The sequence below is a fragment of the Cervus canadensis genome, chromosome 4 (genome assembly GCF_019320065.1).
Source record: "Cervus canadensis isolate Bull #8, Minnesota chromosome 4, ASM1932006v1, whole genome shotgun sequence".
Taxonomy (NCBI): Eukaryota; Metazoa; Chordata; class Mammalia; order Artiodactyla; family Cervidae; genus Cervus; species Cervus canadensis.
In genome coordinates, this window is record NC_057389.1 from 73,279,986 (window position 1) to 73,305,769 (window position 25,784).

At 43.8% G+C, this 25,784-nt stretch overlaps 1 protein-coding gene across 2 annotated transcripts in view; it reads left to right on the plus strand.

The window, feature by feature from the left end:
• The first annotated feature begins 6,137 nt into the window (after positions 1-6,137).
• TNFAIP8 (TNF alpha induced protein 8) overlaps positions 6,138-25,784 on the plus strand; it is a 137,572-nt gene continuing 117,925 nt past the window's right edge. The window contains exons 1-2 of one of the 2 annotated variants that reach the window (XM_043465867.1): positions 6,138-6,278; positions 16,656-16,849. In XM_043465867.1, coding sequence (XP_043321802.1) covers position 16,849 — 1 coding nt within the window. In that variant the 5' untranslated portion in view covers positions 6,138-6,278; positions 16,656-16,848. The remainder of the gene's footprint in view (positions 6,279-16,655; positions 16,850-25,784) is intronic. The other variant, XM_043465869.1, reaches the window with a different exon arrangement.

The following is a 25,784-nucleotide window of genomic DNA, read 5'->3' on the forward strand; positions in this document are numbered from 1 at the left end:
TATTTTATTTCTGATACAAGCTCTACCTTGGGCCCCCTGTGAGGATGCTGTGTTAAAACTGTTCTGAGTTTCTAGTAGGTGTGATATTAAACAATTGTGCTACCCTACCCAATCTGCACCTTGACTTCTATTAGGAAAAACATACTCTACCACACTCATACTGCTACTTTAAGGACAGGTTATGATAAAGCTCTGAAAAGAAATAGAACTGGGAAGAGTTGAAGGAGTAGACAATCAGATAATAATCTTGGAAGATGGTGAAGTTATAGCCATGTTTTGAATCTGGCATGTTACTGATATACTCCCATGAAACTGTAGTTAAAACACAGTGGCCGCATAGGTATTTTTGTGGGCTATATTTGAGATCTATAGCCCATAGGTATGAAGCCTTGCTTCAGTGCTTTTAGCCTGTAGCAATTATTATATGTGTATCTTCTCTCTCCACAACACCTGCAGTGCCCTTCTCTCTGCCTGATCAGCTTGAGTTCATCCTTTTCGACTTGGTTGGATGGAGCCTCTGTGAAATCTCCATTCCCCCAAGGAATGTGAATCATCTCCACTCTCCTCCCAGTGCATACACTTTTATTGCACATTTCACGGTGTCATGTAGTTATTTCCTTTTCACTCCGAAATAGGAGGCTGGTACTGTGTAAGTGGAGTAGTTGCTTGAGGCGAATGAAGAGTACAAGAGAAATCAAAAGATTTTTTGAGACTCTACTACTGTCTGATATTAGTTACTATATCTTCAACTGGGCAGAAGTAAAAATAGAAGGTATGTACGGAGGTATTTCTGGCATGCAGCTCTACTTACAGCTATGTCCACTTTATGTGATTTATAGGGCTTGGGGTCTTTTCTTGGGGGTAGGTGATCTGAGAGGATTCAGTTATTCCAGATACAGCTGTAATTATTTCAAAATATAATTAGCCATCAAATGATGGTCTAGTTATTTGGAGCTTCCTAGATACTGTTTTTGTTTGTTTTGGTTTGGTTTGGTTTTTTTTATAAATCCAAATGGAAATACGCAAGTACTAGTTTGAAAAAGAAATGTTCCAAGTATCTTTTGGCCCACGTAAGATAGAAAAGGTCATTATCTTGTTAATTTCTAAATATCATCACACTATGAAGCAAGGTGGAATCCTATGTCTTTATTCAAGAGAAGCAAGACTGGTTGTTCTTTGGTAACAGTGACACACATTTCCTGGAATTGCAGAGATTCCTCCCCAGGTCTCCTAAAGGAAGCCCTGAGGCACTGGCCACTCTACATCGTTTGTGCTGTCAGGTCTAGATGGCCCTAGTAAAGAGGTCAGGGAAGGTGGTAGGATCCGTGGTGATATTTAAATTTTATTATTTTAGCATTTTTAAAAATCTTTTGTGGGGAAAGTATAGAAATTGAGAGGTTGAAGATAAAAGAGGATGGATATTCAACAGAATACAGTCTCTGTAAATAGAAGGGAGGACTCCTTGGGGACCCTGAAAGCTGATGAATGGGTTTGCTCTGACCTACCGGGATCAGAGGAAAGGAAGTCAAGGTGATTGTGGATGTAAATGGCATCTTTGTTAGCTGGGCTAAGTAGAGAAAATTCTGTATTGATGATCTGTATATTTTCTTTGAAATAGGTAAGATTGTATATCAAGTGTAGGAAGGGTTAGGTGTGAAAGATGTCTTGAGGAAAGGGATAAAGATTGAACTCCCTTCTCCTTTCCATCAGTGTTGCAAGAGAAAATCCAGCCTGCTTGAGGATTTAACAGATCAGAGATCATAAATCTGCAGAGCATAGGTTTCATATCTTTTGGTTCTTAAGTAGTACATACAAATATATGGATTGGATAGAAAGATGTGCCAAGTAAGAGAAGGAAAGGAGGATGGAGTAAAGCATTGAGAGGCATTAGCAGTGAGTGACTGAGGTGCTGGCTCTTCGGGTTAGGCTGGTAGGAAGGGAAGTCAATAGAAATGCAGGTCTGCAAGAGGTAAAGAAAGCATGTGAAGACCAAGGATAAGAGTCCGTAGTAAGGGTGTGGAATGATAAAGAGAAAGACTGAAGAATCTTTATATCTAAATAGAAGTATCCCTGGAGAGTGCTGCTTGAGACACACAGCTTAAGACAAGGGAGACTGAAATGAAGTAATGGTGAAAGTTACTGGGTTGAGGTTACAGACGCCACGACATCCTGGCTGACCCAGGAATCATGCAGATGGGGCTCCTCCTATCCCACACAGTAGAAGAAGCCAAGTTTCACTGACGCGCTGTGCTCTGTCCAAAGTCATCCAGCTTACACAGAGTAGATCCATTTCTAGAACTCTAGGTGGTAACAAATATCACTGCCCATGGACTTTCGGGGACTGTTCCTAATGATTTTAAGGAGTAGGGAAGGCCTGCGAGTGTGTAAACCTTTTTAATCCTAAGAAGACCTGTCTTTGTCCTTTCCTCCACTGGGTGGCATCACCAAAGACAGCCTGCCAACCCAGAAACCCTGTAAATTGACCTAGATTAATCTCCTTCCTTCAGCCCCCACATCCCATCAATCTCCAGGGCCTTGTAAGTGTTGAATCTATCTTTCCATCAACTTAGTTTAAGCATTCAGCGTCTATAATTATTTCCTATTACAGCCAAAACAAATTAACACCAATTTAGGAGTTTAAAACAACATACATCTATTACTTTACAGTTTTACATTTCTGGTCAGAAGTCCAGTAGTGGGGGGTCTCACCAGGATAAACTCCAAGTATCAATCGAGCTGAATTCCTTTCTGGAGGCTCTAAGGGAGGATCCATTTCCTTATAGTGTTAGAATGAAATTCCCATTTTTTGTTGTTGTTGGCTGAGGTCCATTCCCAGCTTCTGGAGGCCACCCATATTTCTTGGCTCCTGACCCAGGTCAAGTTCTTCTCATACTTTGACTCTCTCTGACTCATCCATCCTCTTTGTGGGAATCATATAATTAGATTAGATCCACCCAAATAATCCAAGATAATCTCCCCATCTCATTCTCTTTAACCTTAATCACACCTGCCAAGTCCTTTTTGCCATGTAAGGTAACATATTCATAGGTTCTGGGGATTCAGGTGGGGACATCTTTTCTGAAATTCATAGTTTGCCTACTGCTATATGCTAGGGCTTCCCTGGTGGCTCAGGCAGTAAAGAATCTGCCTGCAATGCAGGAGACCTGGGTTCAGTCTCTGGGTCGGGAAGATCCCCTGGAGGAGGGCATGGCAACCCACTCCACTATTCTTGCCCAGAGAATACCCATGGACAGAAAAGCCTGGTGGGCTACAGTCCATGGGGTCACAAAGAGACACGACTGAGCTGTATCCTAACTGATCCATCCTTGCAATGACTTCATAAGCAAGTTTCGCAGCTCTGATGTTTTCTACGCTGTTTTCAGAGAAACCTTTCTAGAACATTTGATATGTCTCCCATGCTTAAAATCCTTCTGACTTTCTACTTACCAAAGGTCAAATTAATATCCTTCAACTCCTACAGGAAGAAAACACTTAGATTTTGTCTTTTTCTATTGTTTTAGCCTCATTCCAATCTCCACTTCTTCACCAACCCTTCTTTTTTTTTTTTTTAATTTTCTTTTTTTTTTTAATTAATTAATTAATTAATTTTTTCAGTGGGTTTTGTCATACATTGACACGAACCAGCAATAGATTTACACGTATTCCCCATCCCGATCCCCCCTCCCACCCCCCTCTCCACCCGACTCCTCTGGGTCTTCCCAGTGTACCAGGCTCGAGCACTTGTCTCATGCATCCCACCTGGGCTGGTGACCTGTTTCACCATAGATAATATACATGCTGTTCTTTCGCAACATCCCACCCTCATCTTCTCCCACAGAGTTCAAAAGTCTGTTCTGTACTTCTGTGTCTCTTTTTCTGTTTTGCATATAGTTCACCAACCCTTCTTAATGCTTGAAAAATGTTTACCATGTCCTTCCTTAGAAGAAGGAAGCTCCCATTCCTTTCTCTAAATTGAGCTCAGACATTATCTCTTTCAGAAAAATCTTCCTGACTCTCCCCTCCCCACAGGACCGTGTCTTAAACATCTCTGAACCTTCTGTATATTCCTATTGTGGGCATTAAACCCAAATGTGTTTACTTTCCTGTGTCCCAACCATACTCTGCCACTTACTAAATGTGAGATGTTGGTAGATTATTTTATTTCACTATGCCTCCCTTTTCCTTTGTAAAACTAAGGTAGCTATGTTGTTCAGTTGCTCAGTCATGTCCAACTCTTTGCAACCCCATGGACTGCAGCACACCAGCCTTGCCTGTCCTTCACTATCTCCCGGAATTTGCTCAAACTCATGTTCCTTGAATTGATAATGCCATCCAACCACCTCATCCTCTGTCACACCCTTCTCCTCCGGCCCTCAATATTTTCCAGCATCATGGTCTTTTCCAGTGAGTCAGCTTTTCACATCAGGTGGCCAAAGGATTGGAGCTTCAGCTTCAGCATCAGTCCTTCCAATGAATATTCAGAGTTGATTTCTTTAGGATTGACTGGTTTGATCTTGCTGTCCAAACAACTCTCAAAAGTCTTCTCCAGCACCACAATTTGAAAGCATCAGTTCATCACTCAGCCTTCTTTATGGTTCAACTCTCACATCCATACATGACTACTGGAAAAACCATAACTTTGACTATACGGACCTTTGTTGGCAAAGTGATGTCTCTGAGAGATGTCTCTGGTTTTTAATATGTTGTCTAGGTTTGTCATAGCTTTTCTTCCAAAGAGCAAGCATCTTTTAATTTCATGGCTGCAGTCACCGTTTGCAGTGATTTTGAAGCTCAAGAAAATAAAGCCTGTCACTGTTTCATTTTTTCCCCATCTATGTGCCATGAGGTGATGAGACCAGAGCCATGATTTCAGTTCTTTGAAACTAAGGTAGCTATAGCATCTATAAGTTGTTAATGAGGATTATAACAGTGACCAGCACATACGAAGTTTTGCTAGTGTTACTAATATTTCCAGCCCTCTGTACAGAACCATCATATAGTAGGTGCTTAATGGAGGATGGATTCATCACAGTCCCCAGAAGGGCAACATTTGCCCTTGAGAATGACTACCTTGGGTTCAGGGCCCAGATTCTGCCCCATTCTGGTAAATAGCCACTCGTAGACTCTGTCGGGGAGAAGGCAATGGCAATCCACTCCAGTACTCTTGCCTGGAAAATCCCATGGGTGGAGGAGCCTGGTAAGCTGCAGTCCATGGGGTCGCGAAGAGTCGGACACGACTGAGCGACTTCACTTTCACTTTTCACTTTCATACATTGGAGAAGGAAACGGCAACCCACTCCAGTGTTCTTGCCTGGAGAATCCCAGGGACGGCAGAGCCTGGCGGGCTGTCGTCTATGGGGTCGCACGGAGTCGGACACGACTGAAGCGACTTAGCAGCAGCAGCAACAGACTCTGTCCGCAGGGGCAGTCACTGAAGTTCGCAGGGGTGGCTTAGACCAGAATGACTTGCTGGGATCCAATGACCCTTTAACTCTTAAAAAGAAACCTTGCATCCCTCGCGAATGGAAACTTAGGAATCACTTATGCATCATCTATCGCCGGGTAGACTTGAGGCCAGTAAAGGCTGAAAAGAAAAGGAAAAAAATTTAAGGGCAGGCGGGATTTAGGGGCTTATACGGAAAATGATATCGTCGACGAAGATAACGGCAACAGATACTAGACAATAAATGCGTACTTGTTAGGTGCCTGGCATGAACTCACTTAAGAGACTCAATAGACTTAAAGCCGGTATCTCACTTTCATAGCTGAAGAAACCGAGAGACCTGAAAGATAACTTCTTCCCTGCGTATCTCCCAAGCCGGTCCTGGCTCCTTGAGCCCAAAGGTCTTGCCTTGCAGCTCAAGTCCAGCTCCTCGGCCACTGTCCAGCCCTTCTCCGCATTTCCCCGAGCCCTGGCCACTCCTGACCCCCAGTGCCAGGCACTACCTCTGAAACCCGGGTTCTCCTCCCCGCCCTGCCCTGAACGCCTCCGCGCACGCTCCGCCCCCGACCTCCAGCTCCTCCTCCTCGGTTAGCTCCGCCCCCAGCCTCCTAAATCCTCCTCCCGCCCCGCCTCTAGCCCTTTAGCTCCTCCTCGTGTCCCCGCCCCCTGCCTCTTTTGCCCCGCCCCTGGCCCCTTTTCTCCCGCCGTCTCTGCCCCGCGCTCTGCTGGTGAGTCCGCGGGAGCCCGCGAGCGTTCAAGCGGCTAGGCAGCTCCGCGCGGTCACCTCGCCCAGCTCGCCTCTTAGCGTCCCCGCGCCACCGGGCCCCTCTTCAGAGTAAGTGCCTCCCGGGCGCGCCGGTCCCGCATACACCCTCACAGAACTTCCCCGGCCGCTGGGCTGCGGGGTGCTCCTGGGGGCACGCTTTCAGTTCACAGGGAGTTTCTGAAGTAAATGTGAGTGGGTGTGAGTGAGTGCGTCTGAGCCTCTGTGTGTGTGTTTGTGTGTGTGTGTGTGTGTGTGTGTGCAGGCGCGCACAGCTCCGGAAACTCCCCGGAGTTTTTACCCAGTTCTTGTGTCGCCGAGATAATCTGAGACCTCCAGCGGTGAGCCTTTACCGACTCGAGCTGATGACCCCGTAACTTCCACCCTCCTGCCCTGAGCCGCTTACCGTTCCTTCTGCAGATGGGGGCCCCGCTACGCGTCACGCCCTCCTGGTCACAGCTCTTGCTGTTGAAAGGACCGCCCCGGTTATCAGAATGTCCCAGATTGCAGACCGAGATGCTGGCCTGAGATTGTAATCTAACCCTGCATTGTAAAATGGGCAGGGACTAGATTTTGCCTTGAGACCGTTCGGTGGAGACTTCCTTTGAGGAAGAAAATGAGTGTGTGTGTGTGTGTTTGTGCGCACGCGAGTTCGTGTCTTTGCGCGCTCCCCACCTGATGCAAGAACACTTGAGCGCCTTCAGAACCTGGGCGGCTGGTAGGCAAGTCCAAGACCAGGTTGACCAACAGGATTTAGGGGCCAAAAGATCTTCATTGATTCAGTAACACCGTATTGCTAAACCCAGTTGACTTCCTAAAACACAGCACTGGGTCGGAGGAGCAGTACCCTGAGAGAAGCATGGGAGGAAGGAGATAGTTGGGTGTTCAATGTTGAAACAACAGAAATCCTCGAGCTATTTAAGACTGATAATTCGACCCTTCTATACATAATTTTTATTGGGGAGGTCAGTACTATTTCAATGTAGGGTGTATTTCTGCCCTAAAAAACATATTTAATTGATAGCAGGACAGTACTGTAATCCACTTGTAAAATGATTCCCTGGTTGCTGAGGTCCCATCCAATTATAACTGTCTCTGAATTCTTGTGATTCTCGGTTTATTCTTGCCATGCTGTGAAAGAAGAGATGCCCATAAAGTTTTCCCACTTTCTTGATAAGACTTCATTTATGGGATGCTGGCAGGAAAATGGCATATTGAGTAGAATTATTCACTGAGGCATAAGGAAAACAAAACTATATAGCTAAAGGAAATAACCAGAACAGAGCAGACTTGGAGTTGCCATTGTGCCCTGGCATATGAAGCTTAGAGCTGATAAATCACTTTAAGTGCTGCTTATCACAGCAGGTATTTTTATCCTGGTTTGAATCCTGTGTTACACAAAAGTATTTCCACAGTGTTTTAACTAAGGAAACATTATGCTTTGAAATGTAAACATATGATTCCATCTGTCTTTAAGGAAAGAAATAATTATCACACTTAATTAAACACCTGGAAAAATGTATTGCCACCTTCTAATTAGATCTGTTGTGGGGAGTTAAGTCAGCAAGTTATGGTGACACACTGGCTTTTTTGTAGATTTTTTTGCGAGTGCCAGTTTGCCCCATATATACTACTTGTCTCTGCCACTTCTTGGCTCGGCTTTTGAGTTTATACCTGTAATTTGAGTAAATAAAGTTTAGGAAAATGGACTACCACCTGCCTCCCTGTAAAATATGGATACCTTAGACAGTGAATGTTTGGTATTAAGGTCTTTGCATTAACAGAAATAAGCCTTCTAAGCCATTATATCCATCTAGATTAGCTGCTAATTTAAGAATGATCAATAAAGTATTGAATATAAGCAGGTTCCCCCCAAATGTAGTAATTCTACACAGATGGGCCCTTAAATTTTTTTCTTTAAAGGAGACTTTAATCTTCGTGCCTTGTGTTCTGTTTAAATCTAGTGAGAAAAGGGGTGGCATGAGCTAGAAAATCTACTTATCTTTGTTGTCTCAATTTTCTGTTTCTATGTTACTGGATATAGTCTTCCTCTGTGTAGTGAGTGTTGTGGACAGGCTATTCTGGGAGCCCTACGGAATGGCAGAAACTGAGGGTGTGCACTCACACTGCAGGGGCCAGGAACAGAGCATTTTATGAGACCTGTTCTCTGCAATTCATTATTCTGTTGAAATTGGAGGAAAGGGTGTGTGGAGAGAAATGATTGCATCCAAACAGTACCCATTAGGAAATGCTTTGTGGGGGGAGGAGCAGTTTCTGGGTGGTTTATGACTTAGGGAACTTCGAATAGGAGATCCTTGAAGCTGAGACTGCCTTAGTGCCAGGCATTCGTGAGACCTCATAGTTGGTTGATTAAATTAATCCTCGTCTGCTTGGATCAGCCCTTTGGAATGAACACATTTCCTTCTTGGAGATTTCGTTTGTCCTCAATCAGAATTTAGCTTTGCTTCCACACCTTGCAGAAGAGTCCATTCTGTACCCCCTCTGTTTTTGCATGGTACAAATTGAGGGGGTTGAGCATGGGGTGACCTCTGGGAGGCAGGGGATGGTGGGTGATAGTAGATAAAGGCCACCTGTTTTCTCATGGAGGTGGAAGGAGCATTAGTGCAACCCCAGTGCCATGGACACTGACCCAGGGCCAACCTGGATAAATGGCGAAAGCCTCCCTCAGTTTGGCATTCACAGAATCGGCTCCACTGCAGAGTGTGAGAGAAGGCACTGTGTGGTGCCAGATTAACTTCTGTCACCTCAACTTGCCTCATGCTGCCCACATCCTGCCTTTAATACCAAATGCACACAGTAAGAACTCAGCAAACACCAAAAAGGAGCTTTTAACACCTCAACCTTCATGTCTCCCTGTGAGAGAGAAACAGTTTACTTCCTGCTCCCCCGCAACCCCCCACCCCGCCCGCCCTAGTTTTGATAACTTTGGCCTAGGGGTCTGAGCCAATTGTAGTTTCTAGACTTCTGTCCATCAGTGGGTCTTCCCAATAGCTAAAAATGGATGAGTCGTTAAGGGTAAAAAGAAAAAGAATCAGTGAACCTTGCTGCAAAATGTAAATGAGATTAAGTAGTACCAGTGAATGTCAGTTTGAATTCTGCATTTTGGCCTTAAGAGGAGGAAATGAGCTGCCAGTAGTGCGTAGATGATTCTAGAATGAGAGGCAAGTGGTACCTTAGGGACCATCTGGCCCATGAGTCTTAGACTGCAGCATTGGCCCTTATACAAGTTGAGAGGTGGATCCCCTCCGTCCAGCTTGCCAGGGCTCCATTCATCCAGGCAGCAGGTATTATCGAGCTCCTACTGTGTGAATGGCACTCTGCAACCCTCTCATGTTCCCAGCAGGGCCTGGGATCCAAGATGACTGGTGACATGCACAAAATATTTGAACAGGTCCCTGAAGGTAAATTGATAGTGCAAAGATGGGTTCACAATTCTGAGTTTCACAAAGGAAAGTAAAGGCACTTCCTTAGCATAGTAGATGAACCATTTTCAAAATATTTTCTCAAGAAGAAGAAGCTGAAATAAGCATCTTACTTCTGATGTCTATTTCAAATGACCAGAGGCATAATTGCAATAAACCTGAGTCCACAGGTTTTGTTTTCTTGGTCTTGCATGTGAAGCATGGGAATTACCTGAGAAACTTGTTTTAAAGTGTCACATGCTCCACAATAATCAAACAACATCCACCCATCCTTTTAGAGAGCAGTTGCTTTTTCTCTGGAAACAAGTGTTTATGGTTCGGAACCAAGGTAGCAGAGATTCACTGTGTGTGTGTATTCTCAGTCATGTCCAACTCTTCGCAGTCCGGTGGACTGTAGCCCTCCAAGCTCCTCTGTCCATGGGATTTCCCAGGCAAGGATACTGGAGTGGGTTGCTATTTCCTTCTCCAGGGGATCTTCCCGACCCAGGGATCGAACGCGTGTCTACCTGCATCTCCTGCATTGCAGATGGATTCTTTACTGCTGAGCCACCAGAGCCAGCTGCAAAGCTGGATGGACATCACTAAGTTTGTTTTCCCAGGATTGTATTTTTTTTTTTTTTTTTTTGGCCACCCGCAAGGCTTGTGGGATCTTAGTTCTCTGATCAGGGATCAAACCCGAGCCCTCAGCAGTGAAAGTGCACAGTCCTAACCACTGGGCCACAAGGGAATTTCTGTATTGTGCTTTTTTACATAGAACAAGATGGGTGATTGTTCTCTTGCTGGTCAAACATGAAGATATTTCACTCAAGGTGACTGAGTGGTAGGCATGCAGCCATCTTCCCCCACCAAAAAGAAAGAAAAAAATGGGTGAGAGATCACTGGAATGGGCCTTCCCAGGATCAACCCAAGCTAACTTATAAACACACTGGGGTTTCTTTCTTTAATAACAGAGTATGGAATTAAGTCCAAATTTCCACTTGTTGTCATTTCCTTAACACTGGGAATTAAGATGACTTCTAGTTTAGTCAAAAAGTGATTGGTTCACAGGATACTGATGGAATCAGCTGTTCATATCTCGGCTACTACTGGCCGAGTAACTTGGGATAAGCTACTTAAGCTTTGAGCCCGTTGCTTTATCTAAAAAGTGGGGATATATATTTCTACTACAGAATTGTTGTCAGTTAAGCAGGATATTCCTCTCTTTATATCCAATGTGCCAAAGCAAGTGGTCAACTTTGTTGGATTGGCCAAATTACTGTCATTTCAAGATGATGGTGTTTGTACATAGTGGAGCAGAGAGTAAGAGTGGTGATTTGTGCCACATGTGCTTTTAACATGAACTTTGCTTTTTTGCCTCTGATGATGCCAGAAAAGCCCAGAGAAGAACAGGCATGTAGCACAGCTTCATTGATTCTTGGGCTTCCCAGGTGGCAAAGTGGTAAAGAATCCACCTGCTAATGCAGGAGATATAAGAGACTTGGGTTCCATCCCTGAGTGGGGAAGATCCCCTGGAGTAGGAAATGGCAACCCATTCCAGTATTCTTGCCTGGAAAATCGCCTGGACTAAGGAGCCTGGTGGGCTACAGTCCATAGTCACAAAGAGCCAGACACAACTGAGCATGCGCGCACACACGCAGTGATTCCCAGCTGCAGGACCGTGTGATTATATAGGCAAATCTTGCTGCTGCTGCTGAAGAGAAATGAACCAGAGCAGGGCACCTGGGTTTTATGTGTCTGGGCAGGAGAAGAGCCGGGGTATCCAGTAACCCTTCCCGTACATGAGGGAAATTTTTAAAAGATTTGTTACAGTTCATTTGTGAGCAATGGGTTGCCCTTTCACCTGTGGGGGCTCTTATTTGAAACAGGTAATGGATGAAACCAGGTATTCCAAGCCAGACAGGAAATGATGTCTCTGCTGCCCTTGGTGTCTCAAAGTTGCCTCGGCTGTCCTCATCACGGAAAGTTGTGAGAGTTCTCAGCTGTAGAAGGCAGGGACGCTACCTCCAGGACTGTCCCCTGGAGCTAACTCTTCCGGGATCACAGCACTCCGCAGGGCACACAGGACACCGTGAACATTTGAAAGGAGCCACCTGGCCAATACCCTGTTTAAGCCTGATTCTTATTCCTTCAAGCCAAATTCACCTAGTTCAAGCCTTCTCCACTCCTGACTGTTATTTTATTTCAGTAAATGAGTTCCTTGGGTCTTCCCTGGGGTTTCAGTGGTTGAGACTCTGTGCTTCCAATGAAAGGGGCACAGGTTTGATCCCTGGTCAGGGAACTGGATCCCATGTGTTGTGTGATGCAGCCCCCCCAAAAAAGCGTTCCTTAAAACGTGACTTATAAATGGCATCATCAACTCAATGGACACGAGTCTGAGCAAATTCTGGGAAACAGGGAAGGACAGGGAAGCCTGGCGTGCTGCAGTCCATTGGGTTGCAAAGAGTTAGACCCGACCGAGCGACTGAACAGCAGCAAATAACAACTGTCAACCAAAGTGAAAGAGACAGAGGTTGTGTGTGCGCTTGTGGAGCCCTCACTGTCCTCATCTTTTCCCATCTCCGGCTTCCTGAATTGTGTGTAGGCTCTGTTATACACACATAGATGGGAACAAGGGAATTTTATAGAAATGCAACAAGGGGATTCTATAGACATGCTACTGTCCTCTGAGAAAAAGTGCCGGTCCAGTGTTGGCCAGAGGTTGCAAAGTTCAGAACAATCTTTGATGACTCAGACCTTTAAGAAATAAATCCAATACCTGATTCCATCCCTCTGTGATCCGGAAAAAACTCCTTTTCCCCTCCCCCTTCTCCTCTCTTTAAAAAGATGAAGTAGTTTTCTGGGAAATGGCTGGTGTTTGATTCAATACTATCCCCACCCTGGAAGGGTAGAGCAGTCTAGACTCAGTGATGGAATTCTGTCTGCCTTAGTGCAGAGACAGGCCCCGGGTGACTCACCGAATATACCTGGGAGAGGTGGTGAACTCAGACCTCTCCTGGCCTTCAGCGATGGCCTCTGTGTAGCTGTTTTGCTCCCTTGCTTTTTATGGCCTGGAACACATGAAGGTTCTTGAAAAAGCAGCTGCTCTTCTTGTTAAGGTGAGAGACTCTGTGTCAATAAGGAACTTCCTGGGTCCCTGCCCTCTGTGCCCTGAGTGGGCTGATTTGAGGATGCGACTAAATGAGCAGCCACAGAGGTGATCTCTCAAATGAAACTTTGAATTTGTCCCACATGTTGCCCTATTTTAGGGCTCATCTGGGGCCATAGCTCCCAACATGACTGCAAATTAGAATCATCTGGGAAGCCTGATCCAAAAGGGGCAGATTCCTGGGCCCTACCTACTGTGTTATCACAAAGTGGTGCCTGGGAATTTGCATTCCTAGCAAACCTCACAGCCCTCCCACCCTATCCCCAGGGACTGACACCCAGCCGATTGAAAACCCCTAGCCTGGGAGAACAGTTTTAATGTCTTGGCCTCTAAAGATAATTCATTCAGCAGGTATCTGTAGGTGTTCTGTGTTTTTTGGCAGTTGAATGTGCAAGTCTCTTGAAAGTAATAGAGTAGCTTTAAAGTTTAAAGATGACTGACAGGAGCATGGCTCAAATGAACACCTGTGTACCCATCCTAAGAAATAACGAAGTTTAGACAAGTAGATCCTCCCCGGGTTGAAAAATGTTGACCAACAGCCGGGTCAGGAACAAAAAATAATAACCAAAACCACTTGTGGCGTCCCGCAAATAGACTCAGGAATTGAAAGACATGAAGGAGGGCTACCAGGGAGCCTGCCCCGTGTACATTTGTTCACAATCTAGATTTCGAATCACTGGCAGTGCTGACCTCATCCCTTGGTGTGCTGCTGACTTGATACCTCATGTCTCTTTGATCACTGACCTGGGTGAGCGGGACCTGTCGGGAGGAGCCCCAGGCTCAAGACTCTTGAGTTGCCAAGTGGCCTGTTTTCTCTTCCTTGCGTCTACGCCTCTGTCCAGAGGTCCTGGCACCTCCAGGCATTGATCCTGTTCTGAAGGTGCCCTTCTCATGTTGTAATTGGTGAGCAGTAGAAAATGGAGAACAGTTTTCTTTCTAATGGTCTTGCTTCTAACTTCCTCCTCCCTCTCCCCTCCTCCACTTCCTCTTCCTCCTCCTCCTTTTGCTTTATTTTGCATTTCGAGTTGTGTCAGTACTTGAGACTTTCTTCCCTATTTCTAAATTCTGGTTAGTTTTTAATTGATCATTCTGATAGCGGCCTAGAATAATAGTGGTCTGAAGAATAATGGTCTCCATTATTCTTAGAAAATTGCTCTCCATTTTCTACTGCTCACCAATTACAACATGAGAGGGGCCCCTTCAGAACAGGATAGATGCCTGGAGGTGCCAGGACCTCTGGACGGAGGAGTAGACTGAATAATAATGGTCTGCTACTGATGATTGTTGTTTAGTCGTTCAGTCGTGTCTGACACTTTGTGACCTCCGTGGACTGTAGCCGGCCAGGCTCCTCTGCCTGTGGGCTTTTCCAAGCAAGAATACTGCAGTGGGTTACCATTTCCTTCTCCAGGGGATCTTCCCAACCTAGGGATCAAACCCAAATCTCCTGCACTGGTAGGCAGATTCGTTACCGCTGAGCCACCCGGGAAGCCGGCTACTGATGATAGGTAAAACTGATTTTCGTAGAACCACGATTTTTTTCTCTAGGTTTAAATATCTGACTAGGGACCCACAAGTATGGATGATTTGAGTCTTGCCTGAGGCTTCCTCTCTAACCAGCCATCCTCTGGGTTTGCTGCCCCCAAGTCTAGCACACCAGGGGCTTTCCAGCCTCACAATTTGAGAAAAGGGACAGATGGAGGAGGCTGGGCAGTGATTTGCAGAGACAGACCACAGGGCAGAGAGTGAATCACCATGGTCTTCCTAGTGCATACCTGGGCTCTGAGTTCCTTATAAACGTGTCTACGTGAAAGTTTACCCTTCGGTCAGTCTTTTGTAAGTTCTGTTCTCTTTTGTGGTTGCCCTAGTATTTGTATATTCATGATAATAAATAGTATACTAGATCCCTGTAACAGTTTCCTGGGGCTATCATAACAACATACTGCAGACGGCATGGCTTAATAGAAATTTATTTCTCACAGTTCTGGAGGCTGGAAAACCAAGATGAGGTTGTTGACAGGTGTGATTTCTCCTGAGGCTTCTCTCCTCGGTTTGAAGGTGATCACCTTCTTCTTGTTTCTTTACATGGTCTTTTCTCAGTGTGCATGCATCTGTGGTCTCTTTCTCTTTATAAGGACAACATTCATGTTGGATTAGAGTCCTACCCTTTTGACCTCATTTAACCTTTATTACTTTTTAAAAGGCCCTCTCTCACCCTGGGGTTAGGGCTTCACTATATGAATTTGGGGGGAGGGGGCAGAAGTCTTATCTATAACAATCTCTTTTGTAAAGTTTATTGCAGAGAGTTCCCTGGCAGTCCAGTGGTTAGGACGGGGCACTTTCACTGCAGTGGCCTGGGTTCAATCCCTGATTGAGGAACTAAGGTCCTGAAAGTTATACAGAATGGCCCCCCAAGAAAGTGAGGGGGTGTTACAAATAATATCCTTGTGTTATTATATGGTTTACATCTACGTATAAGTCATACAGCATGGTCAAAAAAAAGGCGGAGGGAGGTATTCCAAATAATAGCCTTTTTGTTATTATCGTATGGTTTATGTCTACAGATATAATCCTCAGAAATCATGGTTATTAGTTTTCACTTTAAACAATGATCTTTTGAAGAAATTAAAACAGGGGGAAAAGTTTTTTATGTTTATCTGCTTATTTGAGGCTCTTCATTCTTTAGTGTAGATCCACTTTCATCACGTATCTTTCAATCCTTCAGCCTTGAGGAACTTCCTTTAATATTACTGCAGTCCAGAGCTGCTGGCAACCAATTCTCTCAGGCTTCTTTGTAAATGTGCCCCTCATGTCTGTCTGTCCAAATCTCTTCTTCTTATAAGTACACCAGTGAGATTGCATTAGGGCCACCTGAGAAGCCTCAGTGCACTTGAATCAAACTTTTTAAAGACCATATCTCCAAATATAGTCCCATTTTGAGGTAGTGGAGGTGAGAAATTCAATATATGAAAGTGCAAATCTCTCTAGTTTTAGTGGAACCACGATTTTTTCCCTCTGACCAGGGACCCACAAGTATGAATGATTTGAGTCTTGCTTCAGCCTTCCTCTCTAGCCAGCCATCCTCCAGGTTTGCTGCCCTTGAGTCCAGCACATCGGGGGTTTTCCAGCCTCACAATTTGGGAAGAGAGGCAGATGGAGGAGGTTGAGACAGAGACAGACCACAGGGGGCACAGTTTATCCCATACCAATTAGGATGGGGTGGGGGTGGGGGCACAATTCAGCCCATAATTAGAATGCTTTAGGCTGCAAGTAACAGTGGTTTGAGCAGTAAAGACATTCAATTATCTTATGTGACATGTACCAACCCAGAGTTGGTGCCTCAAGCCTCAACCCAGTGCCTCAAGCCGTATCATCAGGAACCAGGTTCCATCCATCCTTCTCTTCTCCCATTCTTAGTATGTTATGTTTTTTTAAATTGCAGACCTGCGACCTCATAGACAGAACATAGCTTCTTCTGTGATGGATATCACAAGTGTCTCCAAACTCATTCAAAGGCGGGAGGAGCTGGTGGATATGGGGGGAGGGATGGACACAGAGAGGGCAGTGATAAATCTGTTCTCCTGTAGTGTCTGTCTTTTTTCTTTTTACTTAGTTATTTCTTTTTATTTTGGGGCCAGGCTGGGCCATGCTGCATAGCCTGTGGGATCTTCCATGTGTGTGTCATTTTTTTGCGTGTGTGTGCTCAATTGTGTCCAACTCTTTGTGGCCCTATGGACTTCCAGGCTCATCTGTCCGTGGGATTTTTCAGGCAAGAATACGGGAGTGGGTTGCCATGTCTTCCCTCCAGGGGATCTTCCTGACCTGGGGATTGAACCCATGTCTTCTGTGTCTCCTGCAATGTAGGTGGATTTTTTTACTGCTTAAGCCATCCTGACCAGGGATCAAACCCGAAGTTCCTGCATTGGGAGTGTGGAGTCTTAACCACTGGACCACCAGGGAAGTCCCCATCTGTTTTCATCAGAGGATAAATCTTTCCTGAAGCCTCCTCAGGCCTCAGTGGCCAGAACTGAGTCACAGCTGCCAGGGAAACTGTGAAAGTAAGTAGTGGATAGTAAGAGAAAAATTTCTACTGTGGGAGGTTGGCAGTACTAATGGGAACAAGGGAGAGAGGCATGATTATTGGGCAGACAAATAATATCTGCATCTGCACCAGCCCTAGGCTCCCAAGCTCTAGAAGCTCTCTAGCTAAGCCATCACTATTACTGATAATAATAATCCAAGGTTTTATTGGAATTAAAATTATCCACCCAGGATGAGTAGCTGGGGAGAAAAAACAAAGCAGAGATGTGGAAGGTATTAATCACACATATATACTTAAGCACTGCTAGTAATGACTTTTTAATGTTGTGGGTTTATAAAAATAGCACCACTTACTTTGGAGACAGTAGGCTGCATTGAAACCCAACAGATGTTCATCAAACAGAGAGTTCTGTATGTTTGTAGAAATGTTTACAACCCCAATCCAACAACGGTACTTTTTGAGTACTTACAATGAGGCGGGCACTGTACTAAATGCTTTATACACATTGTTAAATTCATCTTCCTAGCAGATCTATGAGAAAGGAATTGTTGTTAATCTTGACTGAGGCTCTGGGAGGTTAAATGACCTGCCACAGATGCGTGGCTGAGCAGGGAGTCACACCCTCGGCTTCATCTCATCCTCGTTCTCTGAACGGCTGCAGGATATTACCTCTCAATAAAACTGCTCTAGACTCCTCCAGCCAGTCAGAGTCTACATCACAGTTTATGTCCCATTTTATTCTTCACATTTTAAGATTGAGATAGAGTCGACAGTGTGGTGTTTTTAGTAGTAGAAAGATGAACCTTGAGAGTGTGCTCGACTGATACTCACTCACCCGGTGACCTTCAACAAGCCACCTCCGTCTCCTCAGCGAGACGCAGGCGAAGACTGAGTCTGCAGGGCCATGTCCAGGCATTTAGGGTCTGTCATTCATAGACCCTCGCCATTGCAGATGATACTAAAGTCCTATGTCCTATGTTTATTTCAGATGTAATTCACCGATGTATTTCAGAGTAAGGATGTGGAAGTTCAAGATCAATGGTGCTGCACTTCCCAAGTAGAAAATAATATTTATCTCCTTTTTTGTATTGGGAAGATGTTGGACGATTTTCATAACCCAGAGGAATGTGTGTTTCATTATTGGCTTGTACAGAAGAGTGCCAGTCTGAGATGGGAAATTTGTGCTCAGGTTATAGAATCTTAGTGTGAGGCAAATTCAGTATAAGCTGGGAAAACTCTTTTTAAATTAATTTTTTTGTTTATTTTTGGCTGTGCTGAGTCTTTTGTTGCTTTGCGAGGGCTTTCTCTAGTTGCAGCGCCTGTAGGCTACTCTTCGTTGCTGTGCACAGGCTTCTCATTGCCGTGACTTCTCTTGTTGCGGAGCCTGGGCTCTAGGTACACAGGCTTCAGTAGTTGCGGCTCACGGGCCCTTGAGTGCGTGCATTTCAGTAGTTGTGACAAATAGGCTTAGTTGCTTCGAGGCATGCGGTATCTTCCCAGGCTAGAGATCGAACTTGTGTCCCCTGCATTGGCAGGTGGATTCTTCTCCACTGTGTCATCAGGAAAGTCCTGGGAAAACTTCTTGATGGTCGTTGAGCAGAGACTGCACCTTGTAGAACACTTTGCAGCTGGGAGTTGGTCTCAGCGGATGCAGGGCTAAGTATGCTTCTCGTTTGGTGACTCTGATCCAGGGATGCAAGGCAACTGCTGCTCCCGGTCCTGTCTGCAGACTTCAGTGCAGACCTGGGGAGCCCGTGTCTCTTCTCTTAGTCCTGAACTCACTTGCCGAAGCTGTAATAACATCTTGTGTGTGGCAGTTCACTCAAACTTTAGAATGTTTAATGTTTGGGGAAAATTTTTTCTCTCATTTGCTTTTTTTAAAAATAGACTATTGCTAATAATTTGCATCTAGAGCTGAGTAGGGGAGTAAGGGGTGTAAGGTTCTTCTCTAATTCTGGGAACTCAAAGCTGCGCTACGTTGGTATGCTGAATGCTACAAGTTTGAGTCAAGTGATTAATCTTATGTTTGTGAGAAATCAACACCCAACAGTTATTTGCAATTCCGGTTAGGCATCCAAGAGGTCATTTTGAATTGAGAGCACCTTTGAGATATTTTGGAGTACACTATTTGCCACATGCTTTAAAACATGATTTGAAGTGTTACAAGGCAAATATTCATTATAACAGTACAGATGAAATCAGGGACATCCCTGGTGGCCCAGTGGTTAAGACTGTGAGCTTCCACTGCAGGGGGCACAGGTTGGATCCCTTGTCTGGGAATTAAACCTCCCACATGCTATGTGGCAGGACTTAAAAAAAAAAAGAACAAAAAGAAATCATTTAATGTCACCATGAGCAGTTCACTGAGACAGAAGGCCTTCGTGAGACACTGGCTCCAAGCTGATTGGCTGCTTCTCTGTTACCTTGCCGGGTTTTCTGCCAATTGGCTCTTACTGTGCTGACAAGTCTAGATTTTCTTTTTCTTTTTTTAACTTAAAAAGAAAATGTTACTTTATTGCTTTTTCTTTAAATGAAGTATAGTTGATTTATAATATTAATACAACATAGTGATTCAATATTTTTGTAGATTATATTCCATTTAAAGTTGTTATAAAATATTAGTTATATTCCCTGTGCTATACAGTATATATATCCTTATAGCTTATTTATTTTGTATATAGTAGTTTGTACTTCTTATTACCCTTCCCTTCATCTTTCCCCTTCCCTCTTCCCTCTCAGTGGTAACTGCAATTGCTAGTTTGTTCTCTCTATATCTGTGAGTTTGTTTCTGCTTTGTTATACTCATTCGTGTTATTAGATTCCACATATAAGCAATAAATACAATATTTATCTTTCTCTGTCTGATTTGTCTTACTAAGCATAATATTCAGTTCCATTCATGTTGTTAAAATGGTAAAAAAAAAAAAAATTATGACTGAGTAATATTCTATGTGTATATAAATACACACCAGTTCTTCATCCACTGGTCTGTCAGTGAGCACTGAGGTTGCTTCTTTGTCCATGGGATTTTCCAGGCAAGAACACTGGAATGGGTTGCCATTGCCTCCTCCAGGGGACCTTTCTGATCCAGGGATGGAACCCATGTCTCTTAGGTCTCCTGCATTGGCGGACAGTTCTTTATCACTGGTGCCACCTGGGGAACCCTGCATCACATGGTAGTTCTATTTTTAGTTTTTTGAGGAACCCCCATACTGTTTTCCATAGTGGCTGCACCAACTTACACTCCCATAACAGTGCGTAAGGGTTTCCTTTTCCTCCACATTCTTGCCATTACTTGGTATCTGTGGTCTTTTTGGTGATAACCATTCTGACAGGTGTGAGGTGGCATCTCATTGCGGTTTTGATTTGTACTTCTCTGATGAGTAGCGACATTAAGCATCTTTTCATGAGCCTGTTGGCCATCTGTATGTCTTCTCTGGATAAATGTCTATTCAGATCGTCTGCCCATTTTTTGATTTTTTTTTGCTTTTTTGATATTGAGTTATATGAGCAGTTTGCATATTTTGGATATTAACCTGTTATATAGGTCACATCATTTGCAAATATTTTCTCTCATTCAGCAGGCTGTCTTTTAGTTTTGTAGATGGTTTCCTTTATGTTAAACCTTCTGAGTTTAATTAGATCCCATTTGTTTATTTTTCTACTTTGTTTCCTTTGCCTTAGGAAATAGATCCAAAAAAATATTGCTACAATTTATGTCAAAGATTACCTATGTTTCCTTCTAGTTTTATGGTTTCCACTCTTAGGTTTATATCTTAAATCCATTTTGAGTTTTTCTTTATATGATATGGAGGAAATGTTAGATTTTCTTAATACTTTTAAAACCTTTTTATTGTAAAATAAAGCACAAATAACAAAAAAATCCCCTCATGAAACAAATTAACACCTTAATGAATTATTATAAGATACTCATACAACTGTCACTCAGGTCAAGAAATAGAATTTTGCCAACTTCCCCAAAAGTGCCTTTAAACACCCTCCCTAATCACATTTGCCTTCATCCCTCCAAAAGTAAATGCCATCCTAACCTTTATAGTAATCACTTCCTTGCATCTCTTTATGGTTTTATCACCCAAGTGAACAGCCTCATACACTGCAGTTTAGTCTTGCCTATTTTTTAAAAAATGTGTGTCTTTTAAGTCTCTTATTTATTTTGGTTTGTGCTGGTCTTTTCTCTAGTTGCAGTGAGCAGGGGCTACTCTCTAGTTGCGGTGCATGGGCTTCTCATTGCTGTGGATTCTCTTGTTCCGGAGCACAGGTTCTAGGGCGTGCAGCCTTCAGTAGTTTCGGCTCTCAGGCTCTGAGCACAGGCTCAGTCATTGTGGAGCACGGGATTAGTTTCTCTGAGGCATGTGGGATCTTCCTAGACCAGGGGTCAAACGCAAGTTCCCTGCATTGGCAGGCAGGCTCTTAACCACTGTACCACAGAGAAGTCTCTTTTAATCTATAGATTTCTTTAACATCCTCCCTCACTTAAAAGAATTTTGTTGTTGTTGAAGGATCTGGACTGTTTGACGTGTAGAGATTTTTTGTTTTTGTTTAGCATTTATTTTTCTTTATTTGACTGCACCAGGTCTTAATTGTGGCACATGGGATCTTCAATCTTTGTTGTGGCATGCAGGATCTTTAGTTGCGGCCTATGAACTCTTAGCTGTGGCATGTGGAATCTAGTTCCCTGACCAGGTATCGAGCCCAGACCCCACACCTCCACATTGGAAGTGTGGAGTCCTAGCCACTGGACCAAAAGGGATGTCCTTCCCACAGTCTTATTAACAAGTGCCCTCCTGGCACACTTCAGGTTATGCCTTGCCCTCTATTTCCTGTGTCTGGATCCAGAGGATTGATCTGACCCAGGTTTGATTCTCTTGCCCAGATGAGAGGTGCTGTTGGATTCTTTCACTGGAAGGCGCACAACATCTGATTTTTCCACTCTTTTTTTGCCTTTAGAAGCTGTTGATCCTTGGTCTTGACCTATTAATTCTCTGGAGATTGCAAAATGGTGATATTCTCATTCTACCATTTTCCTTTATGTTATTAGCCAGAATAATTTTATAAAGATAGATATCCCTTCAATCTGTTATTTGATTACACGGGGTGCAGCTTACATAGGGGAAAAATACAGGATAAATGCTCAATTTTTTCCTTTGACTTATTTGGTTCTTGAGAATTAATTGGTTTCCTGTCATTCTCAGGAGGTGACCAATTAGGGTGTTTTTTTAAATTACCATGATCATGGGATTAAAAATACTTAATAAGGCTCAAATTGTCCCATCTTTGACTAGTGGGAACTTCTTCAACTTGGCTCCTGAGTCCTTCTGACGTGATCTTAGCTTCCATAATATCTCGTGTTAAGGTGATCCAGGGTTGTCTTGTACATTTTTTGCCGAGACTTGGATTCAACCGTTTCTTCAAGAGTCTCTGGTTTCTTTTAATGAGAATGGTATTTTAGGACCATAACCCTGGCACTAGGGATGTTCACTCACTGGAATGGTCATTGTTTATAGGCTCTTTCATTGGTCAGAGCTGAGAAAATACATATACATTTACATACAAACATATATACACATATAAAGATGAAATACTTTGTGAGTTCATATTGATATTTCCAGTTCAAATTCAAGACTATGGGGTTTTGTTTAATCTCTTCTATGTTGCAGTTGTATTTCCTTTCTTTCATACTTACAATCTTTGCTTTTTAGTCTCAAGGGAGATAGAATATCTTTTAATTACCCATTTATTATCCTGTATTACACATACATCAGTCTCCAAATAATCAGCTATGATTAATGAAAACAGTAAAAGTAATTTGTTTGGCATGTCCCTACTCATTCTTCCCCAATTTTTTAAATGGACACAGTCAGATAATATAGCCATTATATACTAAAATAGATCCCTTTCAGTGCTCATTCAGTAATATCTCTACAGGTAACTATATATGTCATGCTTATCATCAGTCCTCATATCACTATCTCTACAAATTTTTATTGAAGCTGTTTCTCTAGTGGATTCCTTAGGTAAGGCTCATGGGAATAGTATTCTATAATTTCTTTTTTCCTCCTAATTTCTTGATAAAATCATGACCTTTATATTAAAGGTCAGTTTTGCTGGGTATAATCTACCTGGCTCACATTTTCTTTCCTTGAGAATCTTAAATTTGTTACTCCACTTTCTTCGGACAAAGTATCATTGCCAAAAGTCTGATGATGATGGTTAATTTAATTTAACTAGCCTCTATAGGTTGCTTTTGAGAGCATCCGCTGCACATCATTCCCCTTCAATCTGCTATTTGTCTAGCCTTCCAGCACAGTGCTTAGTGAGCTAGTATGTTACCAAGTCAGAGTTTATGACTTGGTCAACCCTGGTGCCAAACAATCTCTCCTTCTCATTAACCTAGAATGATAAGCCACTTGCTCCCAGTAACTATAGCTTTTTATTTTTGTAACCTCAACTGTACCTTGTAATGGATAAAGAGTTAGCACTAAATATATCCCTTTTCAAGAAATAAATGAATCAGAAAGGTGTGTTTTTTCCCCTTTCCTTTAGCCTGTTCAGAACTGCCCCGCCCCTTTGGCCCTTTTCCTCCAATCAGGTGCACCCTTGCCTCAGACTCAGCTGTGCTCACCATGGCAGGCCCTTCTCTGAGCAGGTATGTGGTCACTGCACCTGTGGGACCTTGTCCCCATCCTCACTGCATCGAGTTGTTACACCATGTTCTCATGATACTGCTTTCTCAAGATGGGCACTAGGGATCCCTGGCTCACAGAGTGTTGGCTCCACACCAGACCACCATGGTCCCCACACCTGCGTGCCCTCCCCGTGGCCCCCACACCTGCGTGCCCTCCCCGTGGCCCCCACACCTGCCTGCCCTCCCCGTGGCCCCCACACCTGCCCTCCCTGTGGCCCCCACACCTGCCTGCCCTCCCCATGGTCAGTACTTTGTTTCTCACTGTGAGTGTCATGACCCAGGCCCCTAGCATGTGGGGCCCAGACCCCTGCATCTCTGAGGGTGCCTGCCCTTTGCTTTCCTGGCTGACCTTTTTCCTCTTCCCTTTTTGATCACCAGAACCAGTGGCAGGACATCATAATGGGAGGAGCCCTTGCCCAGACATGGTCCTTGATTTTCTGATACACAAACATGTTCTTTAGTTTTTGAAATGGAAATGCCAGTTGGTCAGCATTGATACCACATTGGCCAAAGCCCCTGCTGCTTGCTTCTTTATTACCTGGGTCAGCCACACATTCTGTTTATCAGTTGAGTTTGTGGCCTTTGACCTCTGTTACCTCATAATTCTCTGAGCACTGTCACATGGGTACGACCCTGCCTGATTTTAGACTGGCCTGCATTATGGTCCAGAGATGTCCCTGCCCTGGCTCTCCTTGTCAGGTTCTGGCCTGTGGTTGCGATTTTTTTTTTTTCTTTTTCTTTCTTCTGGAGAACCTCCGGGGTCTCCGGCCTTGCAGGCGGGTTCTTTACCAATTGAGCTATGAGGGAAGTCCTGGAGTACCTCATGTCCATGTGATTCAAAAAAGAAAAAGAAAAAAAAAAGAGCATTGTGGTACATGGCTTTTAAAAACATTCACCTGCATTTTTTTTTTTTTTTTTGTGATGAGAACTTTGAAGATTTATGTTCTTGGCAACTCCCAAATATGTACTACAGTGTGCTCAGTTGTGTCCTATGCTTTTCGACCCTTTGGACTCTGGCCCACCAGGCTTCTCTCTCCATGGGATTCCTCAGGGAAGAATACTGGAGTAGGTCGCCATTTCCTCCTCCAGGGGATCTTTCTAACCCAGGGATCAAAACTGAGTTTATTTACAGGGCAAAAATGGAGAAACAGACATAGAGAACAGACTTATGGACATGGGGAGAGGGGAGGAGAGGGTGATATGTATGGAAAGAGTAACAGGGAAACTTACATTACCATCTGTAAATAGATAGCCAACGGGAATCTGCTGTGTGGCTCAGGAAACTCAAACAGGGGCCCTGTATCAGCCTAGAGGGGTGGGGTGGGGAGGGAGATGGGAGGGAGAGTCAAAAGGGAGGGGATATATGTATCCCTGTGGCTGATTTATGTTGAGGTTTGACAGAAAACAGCAAAATTCTTTAAAGCAATTATCCTTCAATAAAAAAATTATTTAAAAAAATGAGGTCTGCTGCATTGTAGGCAGATTCTTTGCTGCTGAGCCATCGAAAGACCACATACTACAATATTATTGAATATAGTCACCATGTTGTACATTACATCCCCATGACTTGTTTATTTTATAAGTGGACATTTGTACCTCTTGACCCCCTACCCCCTTTATCCATTTTATCCACCCCTCAACCCTCCTCCCGCCTGGCGACCACCATTCCATTCTCTATATCTATGAGTTTAGTTTTATTCTGTTTGTTCATTTGTTTTGTTTCTTACATTCCACATATAAGTGAAATCATATAGTATTTGTCTTTCTTTGACCTGTTTCACTGAGCATAATGCCCTCAGGATCCATCATGTTGTCACAAACAGCAAGATTTCGTTCTCTTATGACTGAGTAATATTCCATTATAAGGCTTCTCTGGTGGTTAGTGGTCAAGAATCCACCTGCCAATATAGGAGACACCGGTTTGATCCCTGGGTCAGGAAGAGCCCCTGGAGAAGGAAATGGCAACCCACTCCAGTATTCTTGCCTGCGAAATCCCATGGACAGAGGAGCCTGGTGGGTTACAGTCCATGAGATCACAAAAGAGCAGGACACTACTTAGCAACTAGACAACAACAAATATTCCATTTTATATATATATATATATATGTATATATCTATCTTCTTTATCCATTTGACTGTCAATGGATGTGGTTGTTTCCATATATTGGTTATTATAAATAATGTTGCAGTGAACACAGTGGTGCATATATCCTTCTGAATTAGTGTTTTCACTTTCTTCAAATAG